The 27,547-nt window shown below is 41.5% G+C and overlaps 2 protein-coding genes across 2 annotated transcripts in view; one reads left to right on the top strand and one right to left on the bottom strand.

Annotated features, from left to right (window-relative positions):
• Window positions 1-1,389: 1,389 nt before the first annotated feature.
• Window positions 1,390-3,219, top strand: LOC143426662 (threonylcarbamoyladenosine tRNA methylthiotransferase). Its single transcript, XM_076900257.1, has 2 exons — window positions 1,390-1,858; window positions 1,939-3,219. Exons 1-2 carry the CDS (start codon window positions 1,461-1,463, stop codon window positions 3,164-3,166), a joined length of 1,626 nt encoding a protein of 541 aa, XP_076756372.1. The 5' UTR covers window positions 1,390-1,460; the 3' UTR covers window positions 3,167-3,219.
• Window positions 3,220-7,290: 4,071 nt separating this feature from the next.
• LOC143432569 (uncharacterized) overlaps window positions 7,291-27,547 on the bottom strand; it is a 35,308-nt gene continuing 15,051 nt past the window's right edge. Inside the window, exon 2 of the mRNA XM_076909268.1 lies at window positions 7,291-8,237. Within this exon, the coding sequence (XP_076765383.1) occupies window positions 7,986-8,237 (252 nt within the window). The 3' untranslated portion in view covers window positions 7,291-7,985. The remainder of the gene's footprint in view (window positions 8,238-27,547) is intronic.

Raw genomic sequence — 27,547 nt, 5'->3', positions numbered from 1 at the left:
AGTCGAATTTTCAAGATTTTGTTCGAAAAATCGGCCATGTATCAGGAGAACATGACGTCATAGGAGGTATCCGAATAGTGCCACTTCTTGGAAGTGACGTCATCGAGAATTCCTGGAATTGCCGATACCTCCTATGACGTCATGTTCTCCTGATACATTCGCAATTTTTTCGATCAAGAATCTGGAAATTCGGTTTTGTATCAGGAGAACATAACATATGAGGAGGTATCCGGAAGTGCCACTTCTTGGAAATGACGTCATCGAGAATTCCTGGAATTCCCGATACTTTCTATGACGTCTTGTTTTAAGCTGAAAAGTAATTTTTATTGTGAACAGGACTATTTTTTGAGAGTTTCATCTCGTTTAAGGATTGGAATTGGTATTTCTAGGATTGTAGAGCAGGTTGTTAAATAATTAAACAATTAATTAATACTAATTGAACGTTTATTAACTATTAAGCTATTTACAAGGTACAGATGTTTTCTTACAAGCTAATTGTTATGAATTAATCACATAAATCCACTTACAAGACTTCTTATAATTAAAACTTATGCATTAAACATCTATTAGACTGTGCATATCCTGTAATTTTTCTTTATTGCATAAATAAGTAAAAACTGTTTAAACTGGTCGCACATAATTATCGACAGCGAAGTAAACTACTCAGGAACTACTAGCGCCATCTCTGTGGAGAATGCTGAAACTAATGCCCGACTAGTTTCAAAGCTTTCCCAAGAGATGGTGGTAGTGCTCGAGTAGTTTACTTCGCTGTCGATAAAGCTGTGCGACCAGTTTGAGCACTTTCCACAGAGATGGCACCAGGAGTTCTAGAGTAGAGTCCTCAGCAATTATCTCACTCTTTCCTACAGCTTTATTACATATCTTTCTCTCTCTTACCACTAAAGCGGAAAATATAAAGTAAATTAGAATAAGACTACTAAAATATACAAGAGATTACAATAAAACTACTGAATTAGTTTTAAATACAATAATTTATAACAAAACTAATATATTGCAATTTATTGTACATATTATTTATTATAGTTTTATTATAATTTCTTGTATATTTCTTTAGTTTTATTGTAACTTATTTTATATTTCCCGACACCAAAGAAAACTGCTACAAGACTGGTGACACCATTTATGTGAGCAGGACTGAAACTATATTCCGATTAGTTTCAGCATTCTTCGAAAAGATGACGCTACTGCTACCCGTAAAAAATGATTTTAATTCTACAATTTTCACGCGTGTTGACATAAGAGAGAGTGTAGAACATAACCTATATAATACTTAGCAAATTACCTCTTAATTTTATTTATTTACGTTCTGTTAATCACTTGTATTATTTATTATATCCCCTTATCGATACGATATACAACATCAAAGTAAAGTAAGACCAAATAACGACAGGTAGAGAAATAAGTTGTATGTACCTTATGCGATTTAATTTCTGTGAAAAATGCCAATACCGTGTCAGGATATCATTGACGATATAGAAGATTTAATATCGTCGCAGGATATAACTCCCAAGGAACGATACAGTGCGAGAAAGAACGTAACCGTCCGCTCTAAGCGTAAAAAGGTACCGGATGAGGTACCAGAACCTCCGATCTTCAACAGTATCGTACCAGGAACTCAAACAATTTACGTGAAAACCTGGGGATGTACTCACAATAACTCGGATAGCGAATACATGGCTGGTCAGCTTGCCACATATGGTTATAAATTGACAGAAAATAAATATGAAGCAGATCTGTGGCTGTTGAACTCTTGTACGGTAAAAAGCCCAGCAGAGGACCACTTCAGAAATGAAATTGAAGCTGGAAAGAAGATTGGGAAGCACGTTGTAGTATCTGGGTATGAAATCTTTCCAAATCTTCTATGTAATTACAATTTTTCACTGTATTATCCGACTAACTTCTAAACCTGTTATCTAGATGCGTACCACAAGGTGCACCAAAGTCATCCTTCCTGCAAGGATTGAGTATAATTGGCGTTCAGCAGATCGATCGTGTGGTAGAGGTAGTAGAAGAAACCCTGAAAGGCAACACAGTCAGGTTCTTGCAACAGAAAAAGGAAGGTGGTAAAAGAATTGGTGGCGCTTCGTTAAGTTTGCCCAAGGTTCGAAGGAATCCCTTAATCGAGATCATAGCCATAAACACAGGGTGCTTGAACCAGTGCACGTATTGCAAGACAAAGCATGCGAGAGGCGAACTAGGAAGTTATCCACCCGAGGAGATCGTCGAGCGTGCGAGGCAGGCGTTCGACGAAGGAGTCTGCGAGTTGTGGCTAACATCCGAGGACACGGGTACCTATGGTAGGGATATTGGCACGAGTCTGCCTGAATTACTCTGGAAACTCGTCGACGTGGTGCCCGATGGCTGTATGGTTCGCGTTGGAATGACCAATCCGCCTTATATTCTGGAGCATCTGGAGGAGATCAGCAAAATTCTGAGACACCCCCGAGTATACAGCTTTCTTCATGTTCCGGTTCAGTCTGGTAGCGACCAAGTATTGGCAGACATGAAACGAGAGTATACTCGCGCAGACTTCGAGCAGGTGGTAAATTATCTGCGAGAACGTGTGCCAGGCTTGACTATAGCGACGGATATCATTTGCGGTTTCCCCACCGAAACGGAGCAGGATTTTGAGGAAACGATGAAACTCTGCGAAAAGTACAAGTTCCCCAGTTTATTCATCAACCAGTTTTTCCCAAGGCCAGGCACTCCAGCTGCTAGGATGCCAAAAGTTCCTACGCAAGACGTAAAGAAGAGAACTAAAAGGCTATCGGAATTCTTCCAGTCGTATTCGCCGTACGAAGAGGACAGAATAGGGCTCGTCCAAGACGTGCTGGTCACAGAAGTGTCGCACGATAAGAAGCATTACGTTGGACACAATAAATCATACGAACAGATCTTAGTGCCTTTGAAAGAGGACTATTTAGGAAAAATGATCAAAGTGAAGATCGTAGAGACGACGAAGTATTCAATGAAGGGAGAGCCGGTAACCGAAGGCGTATCGCCAGCTATAAAACCAAGTTTACCAAAAGGATCTGTCTCGGGAATACCGATCGAAATGAAGCCATCGAAATATAGGATAGCAGCGATCCTAACGATCTTCCTCGCAGTCGTTGTCAGACTATTGTGGAAATTTCTCATTACATAAGACATCATTTTATCTTTGTGCATGTTGTAAATAAATACAACCATTTTATATTTACATTGAAACGTGTTTCGTGCCTACCCTTAACATTTTGCGTAACCATCCTGATATTCTGTTTCTTCGATTAGTTTGAAGAGAACCGTCTCGATGGCGAGAAGAATGGAAACACCGATAAATAATTAATTAACTATATTTCAATTGACAAAATACAGGAACCTGCCCTGAATGGGCTTACAAAATTTTTATTAGGACAACCCAAGTACACTAACAATTTTCTATTCGAACAGTAATAATACCGAACATAATTTAACTTACTTAACGCATTCAACATTGGAACCTCAAACACGCTCTCACTGACACGCTAATCGTAATGAAAAATTATTATAGTATAAAAGAAGTAAAAAAAAACAGAAAGAACAAGAAAGAGAGAGAGAGAGTATTGAGCATTCTTGAATTAGCTTATACCTTGAAAAAATATTTTAATCCTACAAATACAGAGGAGCACGTATTTACTTCTTAAAATAATACAGATATCTATATATGTACATACATGTTCGCTGGAAAGATGCAAACCTCTTAACTTATTGCATTAACAATGCTCTTTTATTTGGTACAGTCCCTCTCAACGCTACGGTTTTTGCCTTTAATTAAAGTTAGCTTACTCTAAAATCGTGCGTGGTTATTGTCGTAAGTATTTCCTGAGTATTAAAATTCACGGCTGAAAATGTGTGACCCGCTAAAAGAACGATAAAACCTGTGAATACTTTTTTCGATCGGATGACGAAAGTAGAGTTTCGAACGAAATTTTCTATAATGACCATGTGTACGTAGCATTTGAAAATAAAAGGAATTATGTTGCGAAATAAATTATACAGCGAATTTAGTTCCGATTTAATTTTTTATGTAAAATATACTTTGTCGAGTATTCAGAATTATCATTTAATTTCGTATAGTTGGATAGTATCGTAAATAATGCGATTTTTCGATCTATCGCTATTTAAATGTCGACAAAAATACATTGATACAGTTCCTTACTCTTCTTCGCGCACTGTTCTCCACGTAATCCTCTCTGAATTGACACGTGTTAGAAGAATTAAAATAGGAAAGGAAAACTCCTTCGTTTGGAACAGTTTGGATCCTGGTAACGTTTGAATATTTAACAGGACTGAGCCAAAAGATACACTATCATCACACCAAGTACCTCGTAACATCTTCCTCGCGCGTATCGTAAACATAAATTGTTAAAGAAGAGAGCAAACGTTCGACTTTTGTTTTCCATTCGCGCGCTTCACTTGTTTTCAAGTAAAGGCAGCTCGTATAAACGTTTTCATTTCGATCTTTCCTTCTGAACGATAGGAAAACGCGATGGGAGATATTCGAGTTTCATAATTTCACAATCGTTTTGTACATTTCGATCTCGTTCAAAACGCAAACTTTCGTGTACCTGTAGATCATTGAAACTGACCCTCCAGAAAATAATACTTATACACTATTTAAACATAAGGCACATTATTCTGTTCGTATTAACGATAAACGATGGCTGAAACACTTAACCGCTAACACTTAATTTTAATTGTATACCCTAATCACTATTCTCGCCTTACATTTACTAAATAGAAAACATATTGCCCAGGAGGCCACTTTTATACATGAAAACGATTGCTTTTCCTCTGAGCTACTGTTGAGCGTGTAATTTCAAATTCTCTTAGACACACACGTGTGCCTCTATTTTTATATACATGTACATATATATATATATAAAAGATAATCCAGCAGCCTCGTTCACGAAAATTTTGGCATCGTTCTAGCTCGTACTCAAAGGCACTGGACTTTATATATACTTTCTTTTTCTACTTTTCTTTTCACTTTTTTTTTTTTGCTCACGTTTACAATTTCTCTCATATGTTTCCATGGCGATAGCACGTAATATATATATATGTGTGTTATTAATTATTAAACCGAATCTCAACGATATGTACAATTCGATCTTTTGATTAAGTCTTTGAGCGTATTAATGATCGGCTAACGATTTAAAATACTACGTACAATACACTGGAATGATATTGTCCCATATCACAGAAATGTCGCACGTGCTTGTTGCACCCACACATTATTCTGAGATAATCTTCTTTTTTCTTTACTTTTAACTGCTTAAATTACGAGTCAAATTGTAATAATATAATTTGCTTGTCTTTTTCTTTTTGCTTCTTTGCTAGAAGAGATACGATATATGGTTTAAAAACTTATGCCGTGAATTGGAAAAGTATTTAGAAACTAGTGAACTTCCTTACTAAGCATTACATCTAAGATGTTAATATTAATTACATCTTTCCCCGTAAGTAGTATTAAAATTGTATATAAAAACGCACTGGTTAGTATTCAATGTCGAAATAGGAGTAAAAAAATATATGGATTAATAATTTTTACCACCGTTTCCCCCCTTTTAATTTGTTCGCGATAATGAATTTTCCTTGGTAATCAAGTTCTCCACTATATTCTTCATCAGGTTATCTTTTTTCTATAAATTTATTAGTATCACCACATTCGATGCGTGGTTTTTACGTATAAAAATTATTAATTTAATTAAAAATATAAATACGCGTGTATCGAGAATAGATGTATATTTATATTGGTATGTATTAGTATTAAAGATTTTATCGTGCTGCTAAGGAAAAAATTTTGAATTTTCGAGACGCTTATAAAAAGAAAATTTGCCAACCAAATTAATGGAATACATTCAGAATAGTACATAAATGAAACGAGTTCGTCTTGTAAATCAGCGCTCAAAAATATTTCATCCTGAGATCAATAGGTATCAAAGATCTGTGGTACGTCGTGCAAAGCAATGGTAATTGAAACTTTACTTGACGAATAATAAATGTTCGACATCCTATACTTCAGTAATGAAATATTTTATATTACGAGTTCATCTGAACTGTTTCATCTATTTGATTTTCTGAATGTATCAAATTAATTTAGCCTTAACTTTTTGAGGCACTCAAAGCGTGCAATTTTAAGAACAAACGTCGTGATTAAAATATCTACTAACTTGAAATTAATGTTAATTAGCTAAAGAGTAATACGTATAAAATTGGTAATCGCTAAGCACGTTCTGTTCGTTAAAATAAGAAGCTACGGACAGGTTTTGGCACTGGTTTCCGAAATTCACGGCGTAAGGTCCTAAACTCGCGTTTGCAATAAATAGAAAACGTTTACGCACACGAAACGCTACGACACCAACTGAAACGTGTGGAAATAACGGAACGCAGATCTTCTTTTTTTTCGCGACATTTCATAGAAAATATTTGGATTTTCGCTTAGAGAGACATATTAACAAACTTTTCAACATTTTTTCCCTTTTTACAAAATAGAAATTTCGTGATCGATATCTGAGGATACGCTTGCTTACAGCTATATTATTCTACACTGATAAACTTACAATCAAATTTCATTCGAACAAAAGTCCCAAAGATTTGATTTTTTTTTTAATTCTGCCCGATAAACGAAATAAAATCTTTGTTTATATCGCTGTTTACACAAGGGCGCCTAAAGTTTCTAATTTTGATTTAACATATTTGTTCCCTCATCTTTTCTTCAATTCGTGCCAATACATGTAAACGCGTGACATTGTAGACAGTTAAAAATTTCGTTCAGTAGATGTAGAATTAAAAATTACTTTCAATTTCCTTCTCATTCTCATTAAAAATAAAAAGCATAGATATATGTGTCATGGATTCGCAATAATAGAAAACTGGCGTTTCTTTTATCTTAAGAGAGCAGTTAAAAATGAGATGCGAATATCGATCACGTAATTCCAACCGAATACAAATATATTACTATGCGTTGGTTATTTACATGCAGTCTTTCGCTATCCAGCACACACCGGTAGAAAAATATCGTTCGAACGAAAAAAAAGAAAAAAAAACCTAGTAATAAAAATAAAAGAACCTGGGATTTTCATTCAAACTTTAAAACGAACGTACAAAGGATCGAAGTGGTGCACTAAAACGCTAGAAACAACGTAAAAACATAAAATATGGCTCCCAAGAAGGGTGAGGAAAAGCAGAGAGACGCGTTGACCTTTCTTTTTTTTATCGCATCTTTGTTAACAACGCGACTCCCTCTCTGCCGTTTCTTTCGCGTAAACATTAATAAAATTAAAATTAAAAAGAAAACAAAATACGTTATGGCAATCCTTATGGCGTAAATTACACAATGGCACAAAAGTGTATTCTTGTTTTTGTACGGGTTCAAACGCTGAAACTTCGAGCCCAACGTTGACAAAAACATTTATCGTTTCGTTTTCTCCCAAGGTGGGGAAAGAAAAAAAGACTGTACTTGCTGGAGGAAATCGAGCTCGAAACATACGTCGGAACGTTTCTTTCTTTCTTTTTTAAATAATTATCGAAAACGACAGAACGTTGGACAGTTGGTTAATGTTAATTAACTTAATCTGTTATCGATTAAGGACAGTAGTGTAAAACACCATGAGCAATAAAATATACGTAAAGAGCTTTCTGGAAAAAATTTGACGAGTCATCGTTCGATTTACTATTAATACCAAAATAATACTTTTAGGTGCGTTTAATACTTGCGAATACTTGTCGATCGACCATCCACGGTGTTCGTGTCCGATATGTGCACACCGAGGCGCGAACACGACTGCCGTGATCGATAAGCGACTTTTCATTAACGCTGATGAAGATTATAATTTACTTTCTGTCGAGAACAAGTGATCGGGTTAAAAAAAAAAACATAAAACAGGAAATCAACGTGATAAAACATTCCGGACGATCGGCGGAACGTTTCGCGACAAAACTGCTCATAATCTCCTGAGGTTTCGTTTGCTTTGTCTCGAACCGACTACCAGTCGTTTGTTCCTCTTGGTCGGCGTGGCTAACAGGGGTGTCTTACAGGGACCAGTGTGCGGCCTCGATGAGCAGAAGGTGCAAAATTCCATTGAGCAACCTTGCCTCGAACACGTTCCCACGTTCTTCTCGCCGTCCACGTGACACGGGAATGAACACTTCGGACAGGGTAATAAATGTTCCCAGGGCGCAAGTGTACGACTAGCCTGCGAACAATAAACAGAACAGATATCGTTAGAGCTACCATTGAACTGCAATTAGATGTCTGCGATGAATTTTTCAGAACGCTTTCATCGGATGGTAAATACCTAGCTTACCGACGAACACTGGTAATAACAGATTCGTTCTTTACCCGCAGCAGGAGATGAAACAAAGAGTAATAGCGGTGAGATTATTTTTATCGTCGATTTCTTAAATAACCATAGGCAGACGGGTACTCTTTTATCCACTGTGAACGCTAATAAATTTCACTGTAATACTAACTCGAAGAAAGCGATATTACACCACAGTGTTTAAAGATACACTTTTATCTTCGTGTACCAGCGTTGAATATTAACGGACGCTTCGTTTAACGAAAGGAAAAAAAAAAAGGGAAGACGGGTTAACCGTTCGAAGTGTGAAGGACTCATTAAGTGCGGGTCTATATTATCTAGGGCACTTCTTATCTACCTTTAGATAATATAACTAGAAGTGTTTTTATTTAGCTATTTGTGGAAATTGTAAAGCAATTAGAAGAAAAGACAAGACTGTCAGTTTATGGTCGTTTTAAGTGCAGGTCAGTAATCAACGTCAGGTTGCACCTGCTCGTGTCAGGATGTCTTACTGCAATAACACAAGGTGAAAGGAGTATTGGGCCATACACCAACACGAGGATTACAAGAGGATTCACTCTTGCGCGCGTACATTTCTCACAATCTGTCATGACTCGAATATGAAAGCAACGAATTCTAAATTTGAATACGAAATGAATATTAAGATCTATTTGCAATTGATTCTAATATTAATTTTCCATGTAAATTCTCTTACTCGTTCTGTTTTAATTAAAAATACCGCAAAACTTGAATCATTCGGTAAGAATTTTTATTACTCGCGTATTATCTTTTGCTCAGCAAACTGGAAATTTAATATTCTTATAAAACGGAAAAGAAACTTGTATTACAAGTTCGTTACACGAAAATGATATTTTTCGTGTTAGCAAATGTCGGGAGAGCCGTTCTAAGAAATGGGAATAATCATAAAAATTAAGGATGATAAAAAACATAACGAACCGGCAATTAGATTTCGCGGGTAATGAACTTACTCATAATAAACGCGCGCATGAATTGTATGCGTTCACAATTCAGCATAGCGTCACGAACAACAAACAACGCTTGCCGAAGCAGACTGGCGAGCATCTGTCGTGCATTGCTAATTGGGTGTGGCAGAAAATGCGTGAGAAAATTTAAGCGATCGCGTGTGCGAGACAAAATCGAAGGTTATCCGGGCGAATGTCCTTTTTCCCTCGATCCGATGTGTTGTCTGACCATATTAATGAATTTGTGTCTTCAGACAAGATATTTTTTGTCCCTGGAGCCGTTGCAATACGCGACATGTTTAAACATGATAATGGGCGAATTTAAACTCCAAGTAACGAAAAACAAGGAATAATAATTTAACTTCTTACGCCTTGGAAAAAAAGAGATAACTATTCATTTTTAATTAAACTTGATATTTTTTTCCTTAACGCGATAACAGGACTTTCTAGACTTAAGAAACTGGTCTGTCCGCTTTAACTTTCAGAAACAGAATAATTCACAAGTCTGTATACAAACTTGTTAATTACATATGTTCTTAAGTTATTACAGTTACACTTAAGCAATTTTTATTCGCAAATATGTTTGTTCCCTCTCATCAATTTTTCAATTATCAAGCATTTAACGCCTCGATTCAAAGAGTGCATACACACATGCAGAAAGAGAGAGAGAAACAACGATACAATGCAAATATTTGAACATCCACATCCAAAAATAGTGATGATTGACTAATCCTTAATTTCAAAGTACATCAGTTCAAAAAAATCTCTGGCATTAACTCGAAACGCATTAAATTCATGGAAACATCGCTCTCTGTTGTCTTTGCTGGTTATACTCGAGGACGGTGCATCTTCAATTCGAATATCGCGCACACGAAGAAGTATATACACGCATTCACACGACAGGTGCAATAAAAAATGGCACTCTTTCGAACAGACGGACATTGGTTCCACAGCTGTGCCACTCGAATTTCCCTGCCTAGCAACCGAGCGGGTCCCGGGCCTGGACGGATCCGAAAGTAACGTCAAAAACATTGGCGCCAGAATTTCTGGCGGGAAAGGAGTGGGCCATGCAGGTTAGGACCCAGATCACCATATGTGATGTTATCTCCTCCTTATTTCGTTACAAAAGGACCCGATACGATGAATTATATTACGCCCATGAATTTCCCTTTTTTCTCCTAACGATAACTCAGGCAATTTTTTACTTTTATCTCCAGACGAATTAAGAAATTCAGAAAAAAATTTACAGAGAGAGAAACTCTCTAATAATATCACATACGTTTATCTACTAATTAATTCTATTACAGCGTTCACGAATATTATAATTTCATTAATAACAAGTTAACTTCTCATTTTTGTTTCGAAGTTAAATGAAATCTGTTACATCAAAGCTCTCGCGTAACGATACCACGTAAATGTATTAATTAATTTAGGATAACGCTCATAAATTTTCCGTTTACACTTAGTAGAAGATATTTTTCCTAGTCTTTTCCTACAAAATCGCGATTTGTTTGGGTTCGTGTTTTGGTCCCTTCCACGATTAATCAACCGAATCGAAGGGAACGGTTTCACAACGGAAACGATTGTACGAGATTAAAATTTGAAAGCGCCGGTAATATTTCCCTGCAACATAGTAGACAGTCGGAGACGTCTACGTCGTCTGTAGGTAGCAGCGCTTAGAAATGTAGGAAACGACGGTTAGGGTTCTGGAAACGAAGGCCCTTTTCTCACAATGTAGCAGCCGCCTGGTGCAACATTGTGCGGCGCACGTCTACAAAAAGTGATGTCGTAACGGACCTTAAATATCTCCGAGAACAGTCCCCAACACACGCTTCCTCGTAACCGAACCAAGTATTCTATATTCTCTACGTAGGAAACAACAGCCACAATGTAGAGAACGATGCCGACTAGTTCCAAATCCCTAATTACACCTCCCATGAAATCATTAATTCGGTTAGATAAAAAAAGGGGAAAAATAATGGCTGTGTCGGGAGCAGGTATCCAATTATAAAAATGAATCTAGTAAAGCAACCGAAATTAAGGACACCATAATGTTGACGTGAAATTCACGACGTATTGTAGTGTAAATTTTGTGGTAGAGGCAACAATGCAAAACATATTACATGTTTAAACGAAAAATTTATGAGTTTTATTTACTGAACTTTAATCTCCCACGAACTGTTGACAGATTTCATAGTATAAAGTTTGGCTTGTCTGATAATCAACAGATGTCGTTCAAGCAAATATTTGCTTATCATATGTATCAACTTGGCAAGATAATTGGATGAATAAATAATTTTTCCGTTACTACTTTGTGAGTGCGCGCACCTTATTAATTCAGAAGGAACGGTGTAACATGTTGGTATATCTTATCTCCGTTCTTTCAACTCAAGACAGTTAAGATGGCGGGCGGTTAATGGCCATTCTTCTCTTGCAACTTCGTCTGACGTTATGATTTATAGTAAAGCATTCGAACAGTGGTGCAAGTCGTTAAAATTAATTAGCGTATTAGACAATATTTAGGATGATAATTCACACGTACATCATCCACGAAAGGAAAAGGAATTGCTCTTCTATTTCTGCGCGTGCAATAAGGTTGCACGGCAAATTAGCGAATAGAAATGTAAATTCTTCTCCAAACATCCTAATGCTCTTCAAACATGTACAATTATTTCACTTGTTCCAATACGTTATTAAAATTCCACGTAGAGCTCTAGTTTAACTACAGGCGCCTCTGGCCTCCAAGCCTAACTTTAAGCAAACAAAACTAATTATCAAGAAACCGTTGGGCCAGGCATATCCGTTCAAGTTCGTGGCCGTTGGAATATTCGAAATACAATGTTGTAAGAAGATACTATGATGTATTGACTCGTACTTACGAAAGGAGGAAACATATTCCCACCGAGGACCGAGTGCCATGTAACGATCTAGCAGGCAGAAAAACGTTCGTCTAACCATGTAGATAGCCGTGAAAAAGGGCATGTGGAAACGGACCCACACAATGTTGCAGAGAACCGCCCCGTGCTTCGTGGAACGAAGATAAAAATTCTTTCGAGCGTAGACCCACGGCGTAATGTTGAACCTAGGATGAAGCGTGTCATTGTGGCTACCCTGCAACTGTGTGGATCTTCGTAGGGACGTGACGTAACGCCGAAATGTTTTCTATACGATACCGTGGTCCCGTTCGACCAACGATAGCGCCTAACAAAGTAGAGAATCGATGGGGCTGAAGCTGCAGGAAGCGGCGATATAATGTAGGACATTGATAAAACTCTAAAGCCAGACGTGGGAGGAAGTTTGCACGCACGCTCCTGAGAGACGAAGCAAGTATGGAATTGTTTATCGTTAAAATGTTCTACCAGAGGGTTGCTACCACCCATTCTGCAACTGATCTCACATTTTCACAATATTAGGCATCTTTTTATTTTTCCATTCTAGAATATTTAAACATCTAGAGTCCAACTTTGTTACAAAGCAGACACCGCGCTAATAATTTGTAGTACTGTACTACGCGAGGGGTGAAAGTGCAAGCGAAAAGCAAGACAGGAAAGAGGGGTAATAAAATTGCGTTTGAGAAACGTCCGAATTGTATACTGTAACATTAGTTTAAGAATACGGAAGAAGAGGCAGCGGAAAGGAAATAATGACTCACAAGTAATTAAATTTAAGATACACTAATTTCGCTGTGGTTCCTAGTTGGTTTCCGTCCGCGATAATTAATTATGTAGGCGTGCGATAGCTTCGAGACTTATTTTAAATCGTTTAAAACCGGAAACTTTGTATCCTTATAGATTTCTACACGGTTCAAGCGAAGTTAATGGTAATTTCACGTTTCCAACGAACAGAATAAACGAACAGAATATGATACGTGGTTTAATACAAATAGATTACTTTTACAATTCAAGTGCAACCAGCAAATCATATTCGTTTGCAAAAATTTAATAGATAAAACTTACTGTCTTTCCATCGATTCTTTCCTAACTTTACACTGTACATCGACTTCTACGAGGGAGAGCATTGCAGAATCAATTATTAATAGAGACGTCAAGATAAAATCTAGAAAACTGTAGTGTCAACGAAACGTAGCGAGTGAAAAATGTTAGGGAGAAATAATCGATGTCCTTTATTATCGCGGAGAAGTGGCAGTGCGGAGGAACAAGGCCAATTCTTATGCTAATAATTCTGTCAAAAATAATGGCCAAAAAACGTTTCACGAATTAATAATAAACGACTAGTGAAATAAGATTTTCAAAAGTGTTATTCTCTGCTACATCTTTATAAATAGACATTCTATCGGTTGATCAAGTACTTGTAAAAAAATTGCGATTGAAATCTCAGGAATGCCCATTTCTGAACCGTCGGAAGTATCTCGTCGGGCTTGGAATTATTAGAATACAAACGCAGAAGTAAACCTTGGTTCGTTAGGTAACGAGGATCATTAGGCACACGCAGGCTGTAATCATTTCTGATTCGCGACCTTAATTTACTCAACTCGACTGTATACCTTCACAAATATTTATATTTGCGCGTGGAATGTACGCCAGTTATCGTAACGTACCGCGCAGGGAAAATCGAATGAAGTCTCACGATATCGAGGAGTGAACCATGGAATTTCTATAAGATCGCAAGGAGATGCGATCGTGAAAATACGTGTATCTAAAATGGCAATGTTCAATATCGACGAGTCTGACAGGTTTGAAAAATTCATTTCGAATTTTCGTTAAACTAGCATTAATTTTGTAATGGATTTTTTTAAGGTTAGTATGCATGCGTCAGTGTACGCTGATCGTGTAGCCACTGTCTTTCTTCGAACGTACGAGATCTGCTACCTGTGCATTGGCATAACCGGGGGCTTTCGAAAAATTCGAACCATTTATCTCAGTCTTTTCGCCTATCACATCGAATTAACGTGTACCGGTAACTCAATAGCCCCATTAAACGCACTAGGACCGTATCGAGTTTCGGACTCTGATTCCGTCGTCAAATTAAATCTCGGTTCAGTTCATCCTATGAGCCAACCACCGGGTTTCCCCGTTTACGGTTGTTCGAAACTCTACCTTCCGTTTTGCTCGCTTCAACAGCCCCTACGACAGACGAATGAACGAATCGCGGTTTTTACCTCGACCTTTGCGCTGCCAATCTGCGAAATGCCCAAGTAACTACGTTACCCGTGTCAAAATCGATTCTTATGATTGATACTGGGGTACGTACAAAGCAACTATTCAAAAGTTAAATTAAAACGCTCTTCTTAATCAACCGGCTAAGAGAGTGCAACAGGTATTAAATCTGTGAACACCTTCGATAACTAACCATCCCTTTAGATATGGGTCCCGCCTACCAGATGTTCTCGGTGCCAGACACTTTCTCATTTTTTTTTCAACCGCTAAACAAAAAATACCCAGCCCTTCGATTGCTCTCAGCGCTTATTTCGCATCAAATCGTCCAAGGGATTAACTGAAACCAAATTAGGTTTGCAAATCTAACCAATTTCGCATCAAATCAACGGAGACCTTTTTTTTTTAATGCTGCGTTCCAAGCAACTCTACACTCGGTATGCATCGTGTTTATATGTAAAACGTCTCATGCGAAATTGCTCAAGCTATTCTGGAATTCCCTGTATCGAAAAATGTAATGGACGTCTCGTATCTTTACTTTCCTTCTCTTCTCTTCTCGTCTGCAGGTGTCCATACAAGAGTAAATTAGGTACAGAGGGACACATGCACTCCGTCAGCCTCGTTACGTCTCATTACCTTCGAAAATAATCGGCAATAGACTGACAATACAGGTACCTTGACCTCGTCCTTCGGAGCACGTTCCTTTTATCGTTTATAATTAGTTAATTCACCCAGATACCGAAGACGTCACGGTCGTTCAAAGGAGCGCCCAATGTCAGCGAGTGATGACCGTTTAACGAGCCTTCATATAAAACATCAACGTGCATAACATATTCCTTGGCTGCTTGGAAGGGTCTGCTCTCGAAGAATCTAAGCAATATCAGAGTCGAGCCAATATCAGAGTTCTCGACGTGTTCCATTCGTTTCGCATTTAATTTCAATTCCGAGATATATTCATACCATTTTCATTCCCGTTTCTCTCGCGAGTGTTAATAAACACCGTTCAACGGATAAGGAATGATTTTTTAACTGAAAGTTTCCTGATAGAATATTCGAAAAGGAGAAAATGTAATTAAGATCCCATTAGTTTAACGAAAAAGAGATTGATAGAAATTAGCTATCAATTCTAACGAATTATACATTCTGGTTCCCGCCGAAAGTGGCAGACGAAATTTAAGAGATTGACTCGAGGTCGCGTCAAGCGGGTCATCCGAAACAGGCGCGCCTAGTAACTAAACAAGCTGTATCATTCACTCTAGTTCTCGCTAATAATTGCCTCTTATTTCGTCCTTTTATAATGATCAGTTAAGCATTTCTACGTACCAAGTACTTATCGAATACCATTATTACCGCTGTTATTCCTTCTTTCGACTCTGCAAAAACTCAGCCCTCAACCCAATAAGCTAAACGAAAAACGTCCATTTGGTCACCCACGTAAAGTCTCGAGGATTCATTTTTCTAGGAAGAGCGTCAAACGATTCAATCGAGCAATAAACGAGACGGTAGTCCCGTCAGTTTTGGAGCAAACACCGCGTGCGTCACGTTCTCACGTTGGAATAGAAACGTTCCACGTGCGAGGTTGAAACGTTTTTCCACTCGAATCGATAAGTGACCAGTTGAAAGGTGACTGGCTCCAAGAGGAGTACATATCGGGTGGGCCATTGGAACAGATAGAGATTGACGCGGTCGGTAACGCGATCCCCGCTTTGGTCCACCGCCGAGTACACGATTTCTATCAGGGCTAAAGGAAGAATTTTTTCTGGGCAATCGGTGTACCGCGCCCCGGCCGTGACGATGGGTCTCGGGTTCCGGGACGGAAAGGCCCCCAAGGTACCAACCACCGTGGGTCACACAGGTATATACAACCATCGAGGACTTGGTACGTGCAGGTAGAAATGTACACGCGGGAGCTCAAAGGGGACCCTCGAAAACGCTCGTCCTTTCAAAAGGAAGAATAGAGAAATTTTGAAGAATCGCCGAGGTTAAGACGCTTACCGAGATATATGGAAAAGGACGATCTCTCGAACAACAGACCCGCGTCCTTTCAGCTCGATTGGCATTTGTCTCTATTCTACGGAAAGAGAAACTTTTTCTGCGAGTCGTGCCCATGTCGAAGGAATACAGAACAGAATTATTGGATAAAAATCGACTTTGCGAAATACGAGAAAAACTGGTGCAGCTGATCGATGTTAAACACCCCGAATCCCTTCGATTCTAATAAAAGAATGGAAAATCGAATACGATCGTGCAGCGTATGAATGATTACACAGATCGTACAGTCTATTACAGAATTGAAGTAGTCTGAAGATGACGAAAAATGGTACTGTAATTAAATTATTAGACAAACGACTCGTGGCGTTTACAGAAAAAAAAAAATGACATCACTTGTGACTAGAGGAGTTTACGAAATGAAACTGTAACATTCGAAAAATCGACTTAGCAACCAGGCGGGTCCAGCGTAGGTATGTATCTGCTCGAGGAGCGGGCAAAGATTGGGGAGTATCGGTGAAGGGTTCCCCAGAGAGGTTCGCGCCAAAAGTTTGGCGGCTTGAATTTCCAGACGCGGGTTTGCGTGCCGGTCCGAGAGGGCTTTGCTTACGCACAAACACGCGCGGGACCCGGCGTGTACATGCAGAGCGGTCCGTGGTCGTTCGGTTTCGAAGTGGGCCAGATGCCCGCCGGCAACGCACGTCAGATGTATCATTATCTCGGCCTCACTGTTGCTATGCAATTAGAGTCCGTTAATCGGGATCCCCACCACGTGACGCCAACGCGCCTTTCGTGACGCCAGCCGTACGAGGGAAGGGAGAGAAGGAAAGACCCCGAACGGAGGATAGAAACGGGAGAACGGAAAAGGAAACGTCTGAAGGAGGACAGAAAAACGTCTACGAGGAGGAAAAAGAGAGCGACGTCGGACGTAGAAAGGGATAGCAACCGCTGCCAGACGTGGAGACGAAGACGGCAACAACAACAATAACAACAGCAGCACGTGGACGTGAGAGCGCGAAAGTTCTGCGTTCGGCTTCTGCGCGCTCCTTTCTCTCCTCTCCTCTCTTCTATCGTCCCGCTCTTTTTTTTTTCACCGAAGCTATCGCATTTTTCTCTCTCCTCTGCCTTTTTATTCCGAAGAGGCGGTCCTTACTTTGTCTCTTTCCGTCTCTCTCCCCTCTCTTCCTCTTTCTCGATACCCTCTGGACCGTAACGGAGAAGAAATTTTCGCACACAGAAACAATTGTTCCGCGGGCGAAATTTGAACCCTAATGGCCATTTCTTTCTGTTACTCTGTTTTTCATTTCGAGCCAATTTTCTAGAGCCACGCACTAAAGTGATTTATACGGCGACAGTGATAGTTCGTTTCCTCCTTTGCGATGGGACCAATTAGCCAGATGTTTTTTATCGTTTTAATTTAGAAACTCGATTTCGGTAGTCCGTTGCAAAGGAAATAAGCGAACGAGATAGAGATTTCTCGTAATTGTAGTTTTCCTTTGCATCCATTCATTATGTTGATAATCTTGATAAATGAAAATCTTTCTTGGCAAGATCTGTCACAGATATCTTTACACGCACGCTGCTTCTCACCTTCGCTAGACAAAGGCTAAGCGCGGACTGTCAATGAGACATTTCTTTACCATTCATTACGTTCTGCTTGACCTTGAAGCGCTTTCAAGGAAGATGCGCGCGCAAATGCGCGGGAAAACCATGGATCCATGCGGGACTCATTCATGCACGCTCCTCAGCTCTTTGTTGTTCTTTTCCGAATAAGCTTTTTCATTTAACTTTTTTATTTAACGTTACACAGAACTCAGAGGAATTTTATATTCGAAACGTTTTGTGATATATTTGCAGATAAAAAAGTGAAACAATTTCGAATACTAGCAGCGATAGAAACGAGGACAGTTAAAAGTAGAAGCTCTCGAAAAGATGTCTGTTAGAAATTTTCTTCGTTTCATTCCGTTTTGGAGTACAATTCGCAGTTTAGCTGAAACTAATCGATTTGCTAGCCTCGGCTTTCGAAATTGATGATGAAATGACGCGTCTGTATGTGCATCATCATTCTCTTCCTAGAATTCAGACTAATCCTGCTGGCATCGGAACCCGTACGAATCCCCTTTTCTTTTTTGTACCATCATGGCGCTCGATGCTCGCGTCATTTCCGAAAAAAGAATAAACTTCCAACTCATCGTGATCATCCTCATTACCATCAGCATGCAATTAACAAACCTTGTCCAACAAAATTACGCAGAAATCTCTTGGTCCACAATTAATTATGCGCGTTATATAGATAGACTCATCGAGTGTTCGTAAATTTTTTTCACTCGAGTACATCGAAAGTTTCGAACCGTGTGGGTGAAAAAGTGTCGAGCTATCTTCTGAACTAGATATCGTCGAACAAAAATAAATCCTCTATCGTTCCTTTGCATTTAACGTTCTACATTCTTGCCAAGCTTCAAGTCCCGATGTTTTGTTCGAATTGCACGGGACACCCTGTATCCGACGTTAACCAAGACAGACATCGGCAGAAAGGAACGATCGTAAGAGCAATCGAAAGGTCGTTCGAGGCGAACCGGGGCCGGCAGGAGCGCGGCGAGAGCGCCGAATCTACGCAGTTAGCGAACGAGCGAGCGAGCGAGCGATCGATCGATCGATCGCGCGCGCGGCGACAAGGCCCAGGATGCAGGATATCTCTCGGATGACGTGCGACCCGTTCAAGGCCACCGTTCGTCCTGCGCCGCGAAACGGAGGCCGTTCGCGGATAGAAAGGTGTCCCGGTTGGTGTCAAAATCATTGCTAGCCAGGGCCACGCGTCTATTACACATACATTATTCAACGCAATCACGAAAAAGTCTCGTTGCGAATTCAGCACGATGCACCGTAAACCGCGTAGCAACAGGGGCCCGGCAACAGGACCTCGGCTCTCGCAGCCTCTCTCCTTCTTTCTCTTTCGGCCGGCGTCCGGCGTCGTTCTACCTTTTGGTTATATCAATCATCTCCTCTCCTTTTATTTCTGGCTGTCTCGCTCACCACCCTCCCCTCGCCCCTCTCGCTCGCTCCCTCTATCTCTCGTTCCTTCTCTCTTTCTCCCCCTCGCTCCCTGTCCTCCTCCTCCTCCTCCTCCTCCTCCTTTTTTTTCTCTTTTTCCACCACCGGCTCTCAGACGAGAGCACGTCCGCGTCGCTTTCTCGTTGCTCGTTAACAACACACGACGGGGAGAGTAACTCTCGCGGTGCCACCGACGTGACGCGGTTCTCTTTTCGGGTACCTTTTCGGCAACCCGGAGCGCACGGCGGACTTTTTGGGAGCGCTGCCTAACGGAATGTTTTGCTATGGTCAACGAACTTTACGGTGACAAAAGAAATTGCAGCTCCCTGCCATTATCGATAACCTGTTCCCGCTGTCCACCTTAATTAGCTGTATCATGCGAAATGATATATAGCGACCGAAGAAAAGAGGTATACGCGTGTACACACGCGCGTGTGGCGAGTTTTTAATGCCTCGCGACAATATACCTTGTCCTCTTGCGATTCGAAGTGAAAATCTCGTTACACTTTACGGGCGGAATAACGAAAATATTTCACCACGAGTATACAGTACGGTTCTGCTTCTCATTTATTCTCCCCCTGTCTAGTTTGAAAACAACGAAGAGGCACCCGCACACCGTGCATATAAAATTTGGCTTTTTCATTCACGCGTTTTCCAGGGACCGACAGCTCGGTTACGCAAGTGAGTCAAGGTGCGAACCGTTCAATCTCCCGTAGGTGCGAACGAAACATAAATTATGCTAATTCCGTTTCAAATGGGACGATGCGCGTTATTGCGTTAATAAACGAATCTCAATTTCCTGCTATGGGAGCGAATTAACTTTTGCTACAAAGTTCAACTGAACCGCACCTTACACGCAAACACAATGTCCGTGGAGTGTTTATTTTGAACGGAAGTGAGTGGGCGTCCGGCGCGCTGAAGGAAAAAGAGAACCGCGAGCAAGGATTTTGCCGAACGTGAGAGAGGAGAACGGCTGGGGAACCCTGACACGAAAACGGCCTGTCGATAATGATTTTTTCGCGCATCTCGCGCTAAGGCTTTCACAAGCATTAATATTTAAATTAGCTACAGTTTTATTTGCATCTACCTTCGTTTCACACGTTTCCACGTGACGCGGTGGCCGTCCGCCTGGCCCCCCCCCGAGACGCTTTCATACGGATCGGGAATTATTAGACGGACACCAATAGGAAGGTTAGAGAAACGCGGGATCGTGTTGTACCATTTGGGCTGTAACAGTTTCTTTCTTCCTAGAAACGTTTGCAAACACGACGTTCCTATGTAGTTCTAACGTTCACACGTCCGTTAGAGATCTCTCTTCCTGTTACTTATTATTCAATGGCAATTAGCGAACTTTGAGGCCAGAATGGTGCTCCTTCAACTTTACCGTTCGCATTAACACAATTTTTCAGCGGTATAAATATATTCCAGCCACGTGACGGGCTGCTGCTTGTAATGCGTCATGCGATGAAAACAAAATACTTTTTCATTCCGGGCACGTCTGGTTTCGGTACATTTATCAATTAATGACTTCGAGGCTTGAAACCATTTTACTCCGTAAGGCGGTGCAATGGTTAAATGTTAATGAAACAACAAATAAAACGGACTCGGATACCTTCCGATTCTAAAAATAGTTGGCGAGAGAGACAGAGAGGATGAGGAGGGGGGGATATATTAACATAAGCAACGAACGTAAAAATGGAAGCTATCGAACAAGGAACGTGTTCGGGCATAAAGCGCGCGAAAACATTCAAGGCGAATGTTTCCGAGACAATTCACTAATTCTCGGTACGCGATAAGGTCGGAGCCTGTTACCTGGCCCAACGGTGAAATACGAATAGAAGGCGACGGGCATTAGCACGGGAATACGTCCCGTCGGTACGAAACAACCAGTAAATCTGTACCGAACACGAGCCAGGTTTAACGACGGCAAATTGCTAATCCATAAACCTCGAACGGCACTCGGAGAAAGGCTGACAAGTAAAAGGGCCGCGGCAGAACCAAGAATTTACTGCGATCGCCGCGCGCGCGTCCCATCTTGACTGCCGCAATGGGCTTTATCTAAATTAACGTGGAAATCCTGGCCCGGAACAAAAGCGATAAAGTAACAGGTTGAACCGTTCCTTCGGATAACTACCGATACCTGGATCCGTGTTATCCCGGCTATTAATTTAGCACTTATCGCGTACTTAGCGATCTCGTCTATTCAATTTCACGCTTATAACTTTCAACCAGCGATTTTTCTGCTGTTATTATAAAATACAACTATCAGATTTTCTAATTACGATACTTCGCAGCACGGTTCCGCGCCGGAGCCAACTATCCCGACTCGTCTGTTAATTGAATTTCGTCGACGCGTCGCGGCGCGCAGTTTCCCTTCGCCTAGCAGACAATTACAAGCGAAGATACAATCCCGGTTTACCCGGTTAACGGCGCGTACCTGTGCTACCCTGTGTCCAGCAACGGTGCGCGCCCTTTGTTCTCGCGAGTGAATTCCCTAGAGTCTAGACCTTTAGCGCAAGGTATGCCCTTTCGAACCTGACACCGGAGGAACACCCACCTTAACTTTATCTCTACCTCATTATCGGATCGTCGTTAGCCGTGAACTCTGCCCTCGTACCTGTTAGCAGATCGGGCCACCTTCCCTTTCATTACCTACAACGAAGTGAAAGATCCGGTCCGTTCCCTAAGGTACCACTAATTGCACCCGCCATAACCACCAAACACTCCCTCTGCGACTTTTATTACCGAGAACGTTCGCCTTTGTACAAGTTCGCGCGGAACTCGAGTGGTCGATCGTTTTAGAATCGCCTCTGTACGTTGCCACGAGTGCCTTCAATGGAGAACGTCTTCATCGTTTACGAGAACGCGGATTAATCAGAGGAAATTGCTACGTTCGCGGCCCCGCGAAACGTTTGCTTTTTATTTAACGCTAACGTTCAATTACCGCGAGTAACGCGCGTTAAAATTTGCTCGGGTAATCAAGATCGCACAAACGCGCCGACCGCTCGCCTCTACGATCGGTAGTTAATGGCCAGTAAGCGTAGTTCGATACGGAGTAACCAAATTTCTTGCGAAACGACGCTATCAACGCGATGAAATTGAGAGCTCAATTAGACCGGCATCTTGATATTGCATAATTTCCCGATAATGGAGCGCGAAAGTAAATAGAGAGAAAAGTATCCTCGGCCACTTTCCGCAGTTTCTCAATTACCCGGGGTAAATTGAATCAGGCTGAACGCCGGGCGTTATTTGCACGTACGTATCTCGATCAGCGGAACAGTTTCATTGCGTATACACACGCCTACCGCGCATACATCTTACTCAAACGAGTTAATAAATCTTGTTGTGCACACAGTATGCATTTATCTTGTTAGTCTAGCGCAATCAATAGGTGCGGGGGAGGGTAGTGTTGCGCGTTGACCGAGTTACCTACAGTACACGAAGACATAGACCGTCCCATTGAGAAAACGGGCGATGAATGAACCGACAAACCGGATGTCGAAGGAGCCCCCGCTCAGGTAAAAGTTATCGAGCACTGGACACGATTAAGCCCCGGCCGGTTTTATCTACACTACTAGCGCCAGCTCTAACAGCGTCGGGATGGTTATGCCCACCGCCAAGTATCGCGCTCCTATCTCGCCTCATATACCTCTCAATTACAACTATTAACTAGGGTTCTTATTTTATTTAATGAAGTTGCGGAGTGGCCGCGCAGGTTACTCGCTGCACTATCGCGTACTACCATCTGGAGGCTCTTACCGGCGACAATTTACCAGCTGATAATATTAGCGGCTTTACACGTCGGGTACAAGCTCTGACACGGTGATTTGCGTTAGACAGTTTCTTGCAGTTCTACAGATTACGCGTACACGAGCGGACGCAAATTATGTACCTGTAATATCAACGGTACATTTGACAAATGACCACCGGAAACTGATGCACTTACGCAACGAACGCTATTCTCCTTTTGGCTTACGAGAGTTTAATCGTTACATTTTCGTGGCTCTCGATGGCTCAATGGCTCCGTTTGAATTCCGCGAATTTTTTTAGGATAATTTATACAATTAAACGTAACGCTTACAAATGAGATATTACCATAAAAGATATCATGCGGGGAATTTCTAACACGCGTCGAGAAGAGCACCGACCTTGAGCGTCTTCGTGCCGTGCAAGGACGTTCATTGATCGATAAAACCGCGAAGAGAGTCTGCGTATCTCGTCTTATTACTGTTCTCCAGCTTCCACGCGTATAATTGCTTTTACGTACGGGGCATTCGATCGTTAATCGAGCTGAAAACTGAACGTAAATATAACAGGGAATTTCATGAATATAAAACTTGATTTTGTTCGTTAACACGGATTGAAAATGTCCAAGTAAAAATGTGCTGCGAAGTGTCGCCCGTGAGGTGATTTATTTGCCACGAACAGACATCGAAATGGTATTCTATTTATATTTACGCGAACATCGATTTGTTTCGTGCCTCATTAGTAGGCAGCCGGGTACTCTATGGACAAGAGGAAACAATTCGTGTAATACAAGCATGAACTCGTACACGACTATTATCTTCGAAATGGTCTCGGCCGTCGCCTTATAATTGTCCAGCAGCGAAGTGCGCTGTAACACTTTTATGGGGTCTCGATTCGTGAAGCGAATAACTTAACCGCTTTAATGGCCGACCCGGTGTATATCGCAGTTCATTCACGTTCATTAATCGCATTAAGCGTACGTAAGATGTCCCGGTTGATTAATTTTCTCGTTATCATTCGGGACGAACGTATAAATTACGGGACAACGAGGAAATAATTTGTGGATTTAAAACGTCACGGAATTCGGATCGAATGGAATACGTAACGCCTACGCCTAAGACTTACCCGCCCGCCTACAACGTCGCGCGAAAGAACGCGGAAAGATGATGATTTTTGGCCCCGTTGCAAGTAACAACGAGATTGATCGATGTCTTTGAGAAGAAACAATTTCTGGCATCCGAGTAATTTCTGAGCGAAGCTCATTTTCTTGGGCGAAATATATAACTACTTTATTTACGATTCGAGACGATGGAGATTGAAATTTATTTTCGGTCGGATATTAGATATTCTAAATTGAACATCGTTCGTAGAAATAGAACGAAAACACCGGTGAAAGTCCGTGGAAACGCGTTCGCGCGCCGCGTTGCATTGAATGAGGTAGTGGAAAGCGAAAAATCGTGACGCACCGCCTATCTACTTTCCGCACGAGTTCCCCGGCACGAGAACAGATTTAAATCACCTCGTGGCTATTGAATTAATCAAAAACTGTAACGGAAAACGAGGCAACAACACCGTTGCAACGGTGCATCCGCTGCACACATCAGTTTACCGAAGCGGAGAAGTCAAGGACGTTCAAAGCACATTCTATCCTACACACGGAGGAGTTGGTTCGCCGCGTGTTGTCTAGGTCGTGCAAGAACGAGACGGCGCAGGGGAGGAGTTTGGAATCTGAGAGACGCGAATAGCCGTGGCTCGATGCCCGTGAGAAATCGGTTTATAGACCCACGGACGCTCGATCGGAACGTTAATCGTTGTTACGGGAAAGGATGCGCTCTTTCTGATAAAACCAGTCGTGAAATAGCGGCGTACTGTCGCCCTAGAACGGCCTACTTTAACCCTTTCAATAACAAGCATTTTTTTTTTTTCTTACACAGACCACCCGAGATTGCGGGGGCGGAGAGACGAGACTTTATAACCTATAATGATTTAGTTTGTGCCCTCCCTTTCAATATTCGTTATTCTTTCCCGGCTATTTTCTAAATATTTATGAAAATGGATATTATCGCACAACATTTAATTTTGTTCAGAATTTTTGAATAACCGTTCGCACGTGCGGAGCACTAAAAGTATTATTTTCGAAATTATTTTCGAGACTGTTTCACTCAATGTTACAACATGTCTACACGTGTGAAAGAGAGGAGGAATGTCTGAGCAACTCCTTTGTTCCTCTCTTTATCGACTAATGTATATCCAAACAAAGGATAACATTTGTTAAGATCAAGATACGTATCTTCGTCGTCCGTAAGAATCCGGGAAAACAACTTCCTAATGTAAATGATACAAAAAAAAAAAAAAGAGTGCGTTCAAGGATAGCAAGCAGGATCCAAGTGGAACGTGTTTCGTACGTTTGATTATAGGCATATATCTTTTAATGGCTGAAATTATTTTAGTGCATTATTGTGCAAATTATGGATTTTGATCATTTTTCCTACAGGTTTGGAGCATTTCTTAACAGTTTGTATACCGGTAAAATATCTTTAGATGAAACTGAAATTTCCTCTAGATGCAAGTTTGCATAACGAACTTTCACTTTTGGAAACGAGCCTTTCTACAGAAGCCGTCGTCACACCACAGAAATACATGGAACCGTTTCATTTTTTACAATAATACCGAAAATCCCAGTTTATCTTTCGATGCGTATCTGTGATAACTACTTGATCATAATCTTCATTTACAACAAAATCACATTCGTAAGTAAATCGATCGGAAGATAAATGCGTAGATTTCTCTCGTTTCTCTCCCTCTCTTTCTCTCTCCCTATTTCTCTTTCTATGACCATCCTCTGATCTTGGCCACGCGGAAAGCGACCTGTTGCCAAGGGAAGGCTTAAAAGTAAACAACGTTACGTCATCAGGGGGGTCCCTGGTGTCTATATGGCTTAGTGTGCCTAACTCAAAGCTCGTGTCTGTTCCTTCTATCTCTATCTCTCTATCGCCACTATCGAAGCTTTGGTGGCACGAATAAACGGTGGCGCGCGACCACGCACGTAGTCATCTCGACACGACACGCTTCTGGATACCCTGGCCCTTTTCCAAAACGTGAAAAATGTTGCAATATCGTCCTATTCGCTAACCGAGCAACCAAACAAACCTGTCTCGAATGAAAAATTCGCTTCTCTTCCTCGCCCACTCTCCTCGCGATCTACAACCCCCAAAATAGAGCGTGGATCGTTCGCGTTCTATCAATAGATAGGACGATACGAAACGCAGGATCGATGAAAAGATTGCTTGGTCGCGGGCGAACGAACGAACGAACGAACGAACGTACCGGGGAGCAATTTCGCTGCTCGTAATTTCGTGTGTAGTCGCGACGAGAGGCACGCACTGGCAGCCGATAACCGGGTGATAGGAGGAAGAAAGGGGGAAGGGGGTGGTGGGGTAGGAAGGGTGGCGCGCGGTAGAGGCGCTCGGGATGAGAACGAGAGGGAGTGAAAAAGCGGCCGAGCAGCAACGTACACGGCAAAGCACGCGGCTTCTTCCCCGGGAGGGTCGCACTGGTGTTATTCGGCCTGCGAATAATAATCATAGCGGTCGCCCTCCTGGTCGTTTCGGTTCCCACCTCTCTCCGTCCCACTCGCGGATCTCCCAGTCGACCGCTGCATAGCAACAAGGACTCTTCTCTCGCTCGCGCCCGTGGCACGCCGGAGGCCCGTGTCTCTCCACACACGAGGCTGGAGAGGACGGAAGGCATGCCGGCGAAACAGTGAGGCGAGCCAGAGAAAAGAGAGAAAGAAAGAAAGAATGAGAGGGAGAGGGACGACGAAACACACCGAATCAAGGGACAGAGAGCGAGAGAGAGGGAGAGAAAAAGGGTGGGCAATGTGCGTACGTCGGTAGAGGACGGACATACGTGTACGAGCGCAGAAAGAGCGCGCGGCTGACAGAATCTCTCTCGGAAGAGGATGCGGGGAAGGAAAGACGGGATAGGGAGGAACAGAAAAACAAGAGTGTACAAAGGATTCCGAGACTGGCGGGAGAAATGAGCAGATGAGGCAGAAAAATAGATTGAAAAAAGGGGAAGGTATAACGGAAATCTAGTGGAGGTTTGTTTAGGTGGAGGGTCGATCAAAGCAACTAGAGGACAGAGGTGGAAGAATGTCGATAAACGTAAATACCAATAGTTACCGATAGAGTGTGATAGAGAGTTTCAACGATGCTCAACTATCGATAAATAAGCTCTTCATCTTGAATGAAAGTACAATTTGAGAAGTAAATGAGATTTTCAATCATTTTGTAACGTTATTACGTGGTCGGAAGAGTTT

The sequence above is a fragment of the Xylocopa sonorina genome, chromosome 1, assembly GCF_050948175.1.
Source record: "Xylocopa sonorina isolate GNS202 chromosome 1, iyXylSono1_principal, whole genome shotgun sequence".
Taxonomy (NCBI): Eukaryota; Metazoa; Arthropoda; class Insecta; order Hymenoptera; family Apidae; genus Xylocopa; species Xylocopa sonorina.
This window is presented reverse-complemented; position numbering and strand designations above follow the sequence as displayed.